The sequence below is a fragment of the Theropithecus gelada genome, chromosome 11 (genome assembly GCF_003255815.1).
Source record: "Theropithecus gelada isolate Dixy chromosome 11, Tgel_1.0, whole genome shotgun sequence".
In the NCBI taxonomy this organism is placed as follows: Eukaryota; Metazoa; Chordata; class Mammalia; order Primates; family Cercopithecidae; genus Theropithecus; species Theropithecus gelada.
The window spans coordinates 55724010-55733674 of record NC_037679.1 but is presented as its reverse complement, the minus strand read 5'-3'; the positions used below and the strand labels follow the sequence as shown (position 1 = coordinate 55733674).

Here is a 9665-nt window from a genome sequence, read left to right as displayed (position 1 = left end):
AGGAAGGAAGGAAGGAAGGAAGGAAGGAAGGAAGGAAGGAAGGAAGGGAGGGAGGGAGGGAGGGAGGGAAGGGGAGGGGAGGGAGGGAGGGGAGGGGAGGGGAGGGAGGGAGGGAGGGGAGGGGAGGGAGGGAGGGAGGGAAGAAGGAAGGAAGGAAGGAAGGAAGGAAGGAAGGAAGGAAGGAAGGAAAGGGAAGGAAGGGGAAGGGATAGGAAAGGAAAAGAAAAGGGAAGAGAAGGGGAAAGGAAAGGAAGGGGGAAGAAAGGAAGGGAAAGAAAGAGAAAGAAAGGAAGGAAAAGAAAGGAAAGGAAGAAAGAGAGAGGGAGGGAAGGAGGAGGGAAAAAATAAAGGGAGGGAGAGAAAGAAAAAGAGAGAAGAGAGAGAGAAAGAAAAAGAAAGAAGGAAAGAGAGAAAGAAAGAAGAAGAAGAAAAAAGGAAGGAAGGAAGGAAGGAAGGAAGGAAGGAAGGAAGGAAGGAAGGAAGGAAGGAAGGAAGGAAGGAAGGAAGGAGAAAGAAAAAGAGAAAGGAAGGGAGGCAGACAGAGAGGGAGGAAGGAAAGGGAGAGGGAGGGAGAGGGAGGGAGAGAGGAGGGAAGAGAGGAAGAAAGAGGGAACCAAAGAAGAGAAGCTAAAAGAAACAAATGCAGAGTGAGGTGAGCTACCTGCCTCTCTCTCATCTGTCAACAGACTTTGAAGCTGCATTAGGACAAATAAAAAGCATTTGAGCAGTGGGATTTTTATTCATTCAAAGTCATGCTTGTGTTCCCATAACAGAATCAGATGCCCCATTTCTGTAACCCACAGGGCTCAGTTACCTGGAGGGTTTCAGGGCAGAGGATGTAAGCAGTCCTTTCAAAATGAGTCACTTGCAACCCTTCCTCAGCTCCCTCCCCGGCAACTTCATCCCCGGGAAAAGCAACTGCCCAAAGTGTGAACTGCCTGTCTAGTTACCTAGCCCCTTGGGAGGCATCTTCAGTCAAACACTGTTTTGTTTAAATTTCTATTATAGATTTGTTTTTTGCTCACTAATTAATCCTGAATCTTTTCTGCTCTAACTTGAGTCATATAATAAATTCAAATCTAGGTTTAAAACAAATATTCCACAAGACGATCTTTACTACAACTAAAATAAAAATAGAGCCTAGAAACCAAAGTAACAAGTTCATTTTCAGAATTATAAATACCTTTTTTTTTTTTTAAGAGACAGTGTTTTGCCATGTTGCCCAGGTTGGTCTCAAACTCCTGGGCTCAAGCAAGCAATCTGCCCTCCTCAGCCTACCAAAGTTCTGGGATTACAGGTGTGAGCCACCATGCCCAGCCTGGCCAACATTTCCTTCAGTGAAAAGTAGACAAAACTTTTTCTTTGTTCTTTTAATTAAATATTAAAATATACTATCTAGGCCTTTCTATCTAAAACATTCTGAATCCTTAGCTACTAGCCATCTTTAACTAGCTTTATCAGCTTCTAACATACACCTCCCTTCCCTCCAGCAATATCCATTCCACCCACACAGATATTTCTCAAACAACCCTACACTGTGCTTTTTAATTGTATTACCAGCTTCTTACACTGAAAAGTATAAGGATGGAGAGGGGGCTGTCTTCTAATTCTTGTCAACACTCTTATTCCACTTACATGAATAAAGCTTACAAGTTGAATCTCACCTGGGTTTCTTTTCTGTAGCTTACCAAGCCCTGTTTTTCAAGTTTCTAAGACCCACGGTTCATTTATGTGGAACTATGGTTATTCTCTAGTTTTGGCAGAAGAAAACAGATCTTAGTTCATCATTATGAAGTTCCACCACTCATATCCTCTATTTGGTAAATTTGTCTCCCAGACCAAGAGGATTAAAGTCCAGAAAATAGAAACAGAGGGGAAAAATGAAGTTGAGAAACTGAAGATTGAGAAAACACTGAACACTGCCCACAGCTGGCCTAAAATCCCATTGTCTGATGTTCACATAACTTAGAATAATTTGGATCTAGGCCAGAGTTTAAGGGAGAAACTCACATGATCATTAATGGAAAACCCAGCCATGCTGTGGTCTCAGCAAACCAAGTCCACAAGTCCACAGCATTCCAAGCTCTAGACATTCAGGTGAAACTAAAAGTAGGACACAAACTCAGTCTGGAATACAATACTGAGCAAGAAACAGGGTATGTATGGAATGACTGTTATAATTACATATAGCAAAACATTAAGAAAGAGTTTAATAAACAGGGCACTGAAGCAGGCAACAGAGCTGCAAGGCCAAGAGCCCTGAAGGTTGACCACTGGGCAAGGCCAGCCATATGAAAAACAACAGGAAGTGGTGTCTGGGCTCCTTTGTATGAGGTAGGAACACGATGATTCAGCATTTCCTGTTGTGCGCCTACCACACCCTCTGTGAACCCGGCCACGCTCCTGCCCATCCACAGCCAGCTGCCTGGCTGTCCAGGAATGTCTCACCTCTGGGAAATCTCAACTACAAAATTAAAAAGCAAACACTTTTTTAGTTATTGTGCCTTATTAAAATTTTTAGGTACTCATTTATTTTTTTCTAAGAGAAAAATCAAAACATGTAAAATAGGAAGGGTATCAGACTAAATACTGTAATAATAATTAGCCAAATGAATTTCTTTTTGGCTCTCTTTCCTCCAGAGGCACTTACTTTCATTTGACAAAGGCTATCTCCAACCTTCAGAAGCTTTTCGTTGTAATAGTCTGCTGGCAGCCTGGGGGCGTATTTAGTCCAGATATTAAACAAAGAAGTGGCACTGTAAAAATCATAAAATAAAACGACATTGTCAAAGTCTGCAGGAAACCTCAATTAATTCGCAAGCAATCCTTTAAAACTTACCTTGTGCTAAGCCTTTCCAATGTGCCTTATTGTTAATGTCCAATTATTAATAATAAATGTAATTACAGTTAAAATTATTGCTTCCTATGTACCAAGCATTGATTGCAGCTCTTTACATGTGTTTTTTTTTTAGATACTTTACTTCATAGAGCAATTTTAAGTTCACAACAGAATTGAGCAGAAGGTACTGAGATTTCCCATATATATACCCTGTGCCCCCAAACATGCACAGCCCTCCCCCATTATCAACAACTCCACTAGAATGGTACCTTCGTTATGATGAACCTACATTGACACATCATTATCACCCAAAGTCCATAGTTTAGGGTTCACTGTTGGTGTCATCCATTCCATGGGTTTGGACAAATGTATATAAAGTCTATTCACTGTGAAAATATCACAGAGTAGATTCACTATCCTAAAAATCCTCTGTGCTCCACTTATTCATCCCTCCTTTCCCGCTCAATCTCTGTTAACCACTGATATTTTTACTGTCTCCATAGTTTTGCCTTTTCCAAAATGTCATACAGTTGGAATCATACAGTATGAAACCTTTTCAGATTGGCTTCTTTCACTTAGCAATATGCATCTAAGTTTCCTCCATGTCTTCTCATGGCTTGATAGCTCATTTCTTTTTAGCACTGAATAATATTCCATTATCTGGATGCATTACAGTTTATCCACTCACATGCTGAATGACATCTTGGTTGCTTACAAGTTTTGGCAATTTTTGGCAATTATGAATAAGGCTGCCAGAAATACTGATGTGCAGGGGTTTTTGTGTTTTGTTTTGTTTTGTTTTTTGAGATGGAGTCTTGCTCCTGTTGCCCAGGCTGGAATGCAGTGCCACGATCTTGGCTCACTGCAACCTCCACCTCCAGAGTTCAAGCAATTCTCCTTCCTCTGCCTCCCGAGTAGCTGGGATTACAGGCGTGCACCACCATACCTGGCTGATTTTTGTATTTTTAGTAGAGACAGGGTTTTGCCATGTTGGCCAGGCTGGTTTCAAATTCCTGACCTCAGGTAATCCACCCGCCTAGGCCTCCCGAAGTGCTAGCACTACAGGCGTGAGTCACCGCACCAGGCCCAATGTTCAGGTTTTTATATGGACATAAGTTTTCAATTCCTTTGGATAAATACCAAGGAGTACAAGGGGAGAATGTTATGGTAAGAATATGTTTAATTTTGTAAGAAACCACCTGTCTTCCAAAGTGGTTGTACTATTTTGCATTCCCACCAGCAATGAATGAGAGACTTCCCTGCTCTACATCCTTCCCAGCATTTGGTGTTGTCAGTTTTCTAGATTTTAGCCTTCCTAATAGGCGTGTAGGGTATCTCATTGTTGCTTTAACTTGCATTCACCTGATTACATATGATGTGGAACATATTTTCATATGTTTATTTGCCATCTGTGTATCTTCTTTGGTGAGGTGTCTGTTAAAGTCTTTGGCCCATTTTTAAAATCAGGTTGTTGGCTGGACACGGTGGCTCACACCTGTAATCCCAGCACTTTGGGAGGCCGAGACAGGTGGATCAGTTGAGGTCAGGAGTTTGAGATCGGCCTGTCCAGCATGGTGAACATGCTGAAACCTCGTCTCTACTAAAAATACAAAAATTAGCCAGGCATGGTGGCACACACCTGTAGTCCCAGCTACTCAGGAAGAGAATCATCTGAACTCATGAGGTGGAGGCTGCGATGAGCCGAGATCAGGCCACTGCACTCCAGCCTGGGCAAAAGAGCAAGACTTCATCTCAAAAAAATCAGTAAATAAATAAATAAATAAAAATTTTTTAAAAAGTAAAATCAGGTTGTTGTTATTGCTGAGTTTTCAGAGTTCTTTGTACACTTTGGATAACAGTCCTTTATCAAATAAGTCTTTTGCAAATATTTTCTCCCAATTTGTGGCTTATCCTTTCATTCCCTTGACAGTATCTTTCATAGAGCAGTAATTTTTAACTTTAATGAAGTCCAGCTTATCAATTCTTTCTTTCATGGATCATGCCTTGGTACCGTATATTCAAAGTCATCACCAAACCCAAGGTCACCTAGATTCTCTCTTGTTATCTACTAGGAGTTTCTTTATTTTTTATTTTTTGTTTTGAGACAGAGTCTTGCTCTGTCACCAGGCTGGAGTGCAGTGGCCCCATCTCAGCTCACTGCAGCCTCTGCCTCCTGGATTCAAGTGATTCTCCTGCTTCAGCCTCCCAAGTAGCTGGGACTATAGGCACGCACCACCACGCCCAGCTAACTTTTGTATTTTTAGTAGAGATGGGTTTTCACCATGTTGACCAGGATGGTCTCGATCTCTGACCTTGTGATCCGCCTGCCTCAGCCTCCCCAAGTGCTGGGATTACAGGCATGAGCCATGGTGCCTGGCCAGGAGTTTCATAATACTGCATTTTATATTTAGGTAGGTGATCCATTTTGAGTTAATTTTTGTGAAGGGTGTACAGTCTGCATCTAGATTCATTTTTTGGCATGTGGATATCCAGTTGCTCCAGGACCATTTACTGAAGACGCTGTTCTCCATTGAATTGACTTTGCTCACTTGCCAAAGATTAGTTTGTTGCCAGAAAAGGGGTTTTGATCCAGACCCCAAGAGAGGACTCTTGGATCTCGCACAGGAAGGAATTCAAGACAAGTCACAGAGTGCAGTGGGAAGAGATCATTTATTGAAAGCTACTTAGTTACAGAGTCGGGCAACCTCAGAAAGCAGGAAGATGAACACACTCTCTTTGTTTTAAACTCTTCTTATATAGGGGTCTTATCTATGTAAAAAGCCAGGCTAAGTTAGGTCTATATGCAGGTAGGCCAACCGTGTGACAAAATTTATTACTCTGTGGATTTAAAGGAAACTATCCTCAATGTTTTCATGTGCAGTACATCAAGGCATAGCTATAATTACCTTGAAGGCATATATTGTTATGGGTATTGGGACATCTGGACCTTCTGCTATTGTAGGTGTTTGTCTTTGCAGGCATCTTTAGGCTGTTTCTTCAACTATAAAAAATTTATGACCATGGGTCACGCCTGGCAAGGAACGTGCCCTGCTAATTTTAAGATGGAGTTGATTTTAAAATGCCATTACTCTGGTTCTCCTATGCTCCTGTTTCCCTAACAAGTTGACTATATTTATGTGAGTCTACTTCTGAGCTGCGTATATTGTTCCACGGATTTGTCTATTCTTTCACCAGTGTCACACTATCTTGAATACTGTAGCTTTACAGCAAGTCTTGAAATTGAGTCGTGTCAGTCCTCCAACTTTCTTCTCCTTCAATGCTGTGTTGGCTATTTTGGGTCTTTTGCCTATATGCGTACCTTTTTTCACTTCATTTTCACAACAACCCCAAGAAAGGTAATATCAATATCCCAAAGATACAGCTGATGAAGCTGAGGCTCAGTGCATCTGTGATCTTAACAACTATATGAATGAGCTTTCCAGTCCTCTGGAAAGTAAACTCCCTGAGGTCAAGGACTTCAACAATATTATTCATTGCCCAGGCCCAACAGTAGTGAATACCTACTACATGTGGGTACTCAATAAATATCTGCTGAAAGACGGATGAATGAATGAATGAATGAATGAATGAATGATAGGGAAGAAAACATTCTTTGTTCTTGTTTTCTTTTTTCCTGTGAAGGGCTCAGGGTTCAAACAGCCAGTCAATCCACTTAGAGCTATACTTCCCTCCACCAAGTAAAACAAAAACAAAACAAACAGTATTTTCAAAATGCTTTCTAACCAGAGTTTCAAACGGTAGCAGATCATTGCCTATGTTATTCATTCATTTAGTTAACATTTACTTCTTTCCTCTCTCCCAGAAATTATATATGCCTCTAGCAAAAACCCAAATATCCCCTAACAGGTGTCCAATCCTATCTCATAAATTTCTAGATAAGACTGAATGTTTGTGACCCCTCCCCCACTGCCCCCCAATTCATATGTTGAAATCCTAACCCCCGGTGTGGTTGTATTTGGAAACAGGGCCTCTAAGGAAGCAATTAAGGTTAAATGAAATCATAAAGTTAGTACCCTGGCCTGATGGAATTAATGTCCCTACAAGAAGAGACTCCAGAGAGCTTGCTCTTTTATGAGATGGTCATAAATTGTTTACAGTCTCCATGCTTGAGGACAAAGCAGCCTTCTACAAACCAGGAGAGGAGTCCTCATGAGAAACCAATCCTGCTGGATCTTGATCTGGGACTTCCAGCCTTCAGACTATGAAAAATAAATAAATGTCTGTTGTTTAAGCCACCTAGTCTATAGTATTTTGTTATGGCAACCTGAGCTGGCTAATACAGGACCTAAACTTAAGAACTGATGATGGCTCTAATACTTATGATGTATGTGTTGGAGTAATGATGAAACATCTAAACAGAAACCTGTCAATTAATTCATTTGGGTAATTAAATAATATTGATTGAGTCATTGATTGAGTGAAGGACGCAATGCATTTCTCCTTCATGAACTGATTAATCATATATTTAGGTAGAAAAATATATGCATGTACCAAGTAATAAATAACAATGCCAAATAAATATGGCAAATATAAACCACAGACATTTAAAAGGGGAGAGGTGTTTTGTTTGCTTTATTACTTCTTTCACTTTCATTTGATGCTTCATGAAATGCCACAGTATTTGAATAAATATAATGAATCCAAGAAATTCACCAAGTCTTACTAGAATTCTTAAATTATGTAGATGAAATAATTAATTCTTCTAAATCTTACAGATGAGATAATGATGACTAGGCTTGTTACTCATAAAAGAAAAATATCAGCTTTGTTAAATCAATCAAGATTATATAATAAGAAAGAAAAAATGTCTTTTTTGTTGAACTCTAAGTTCAGGTTAAGACTGCTCATTGGGAATAGCTTACATAATGCTTAAACCAAAAATATATAATATATACTATAGAATGTACATCATTTGAGAAGAAAATGTCAATGTACTTGGGATTGCTGACTGTTGCTAGATATGTAAAATGTTCTAAAATAGAAAATCATCCAGGTGCGATGGCTCACGCCTGTAATCCCAGCACTTTGGGAGGCCAAGGTGGGCAGATCGCTTGAGGTCAGAAGTTCAAGACCAGCCTGGGAAACATCACAAAACCCCGTCTCTACTAAAAAAAAACAAAAATTAGCCGGGTGTGGTGACACGCACCTATAGTCCAGATACCAAGGAGGCTGAGGCACGTGAATCGTCTGATTGACTGAACCCAGGAGGTGGACGTAGCAGTGAGCCAAGATCCAGCTACTGCACTCCAGCCTGGGCGACAGAGCAAGACACTGTCTCAAAAAAAAAAAAAAAAAAAGAAAGAAAGAAAGAAAGAAAAGAAAATCATAACTGTATAAGCAGAATACCTCAATACCTCAATCTTATGTGCTTATAGCAAAAGCACATTTTTTAAAAATGTATCATGCTCTTATTTAAAGACATTTCTGGTATGACAATAATTTATATTTTAAATACTATGAATTTTATGCTTATGGAAGTTACCATAGTTATAAGGAGAAACACATTTTGATATAAAAAATAACCATCTGTCGGCCGGGCGCAGTGGCTCACACCTGTAATCTCAACACTTTGGGAGGTCAAAGCAGGCGGATCACGAGGTCAAGAGATTGAGACCATCCTGGCCAACATAGTGAAACCCCGTCTTTACTAAAAATACAAAAATTAGCTGGGTGTGGTAGCTCGCATCTGTAGTCCCAGCTACTCAAGAGGCTGAGGCAGGAGAATCACTTGAATCCGGGAGGCAGAAGTTGCAGTGAGCCAATATCACATCACTGCACTCCAGCCTGGCGACAGAGCGAGACTGTCTCAAAAAATAATAATAATAATAATAATAACCATCTGTCAAATATATTATAAAAGCAACTCCTACCTCCTGTACTCCTAACTGGTCTCTACACTGCTATTCTTGTTCCCTTTGGATATAATCATCAGAATAATATCTTAAAACAAAAATTAGGCTGTGCAGGGTGGCTCACACCTGTAATCCCAGCACTTTGGGAGGCTGAGGCAGGTGGATCACTTGAGGTCAGGAGTTTGAGACCAGCCTGGCCAACACGGTGAAACCCTGTCTCTACTAAAAACACAAAAATTAGCCGGGTGTGGTGGCATGAGCCTGTAATCCCAGTTACTCAGGGGGCTGAGGCAGGAGAATCGCTTGAACCCAGGAGGAAGAGGTTGTAGTGAGCTGAGATTGCGCCACTGCATTCCAGCCTTGACGACAGAGTGAGGCTGTCTCAAAAAAAAAAAATTACATAATCCTTCTGCAAAACTATCCAATGGAATAAATGCAAACTCTTTAAAATGGCCTCTAAAACCTTCCAAAGCCCTATTATTCCTCTAAATCTCACCTCATACTGTTGTACCTCTTTCACTGTGCTTCTGCTAAATGGGATTCTGTCCATTCCTCCGAAGTAGGAATGGATCTGTTCTGCCAAGGATCTTCCTGCATTCTTGTCCCCCTGTTCATCCTCTCCATTTGGCTAGTCAAATCCCTGGTGTCCTTCTAATCTCAGCTTAATGGCACCTCACTTATCACTCATTCAAAAGCAAGTCCCCACTACATTCTCTTTAAGCCTCTGCTTTAAGTGTCATCTACTCTGACCACCTTAACGAAAATTGCAACTTCCTGTCTTCCACTCCATAACCTCTTCTCTTTTTTTTTTTTCTTTTTAATTTCTAATAGGAATAGACTATCTTCTTTTTCTCTCTAGCATGTATCATTTCTTTGGTTTTTTTGTTTGTTTGTTTGTTTGTTTGTTTGAGACGGAGTCTCACTCTGTTGGGCTGGAGTGCAGTGGTATAATC

General features: G+C 40.5%; 1 protein-coding gene across 1 annotated transcript in view; it reads right to left on the bottom strand.

Moving 5' to 3' along the window:
• CFAP54 (cilia and flagella associated protein 54) overlaps window positions 1-9665 on the bottom strand; it is a 380538-nt gene that overhangs the window by 366652 nt on the left and 4221 nt on the right. Inside the window, exon 2 of the mRNA XM_025402762.1 lies at window positions 2651-2756. Coding sequence (XP_025258547.1) covers window positions 2651-2756 — 106 coding nt within the window. The remainder of the gene's footprint in view (window positions 1-2650; window positions 2757-9665) is intronic.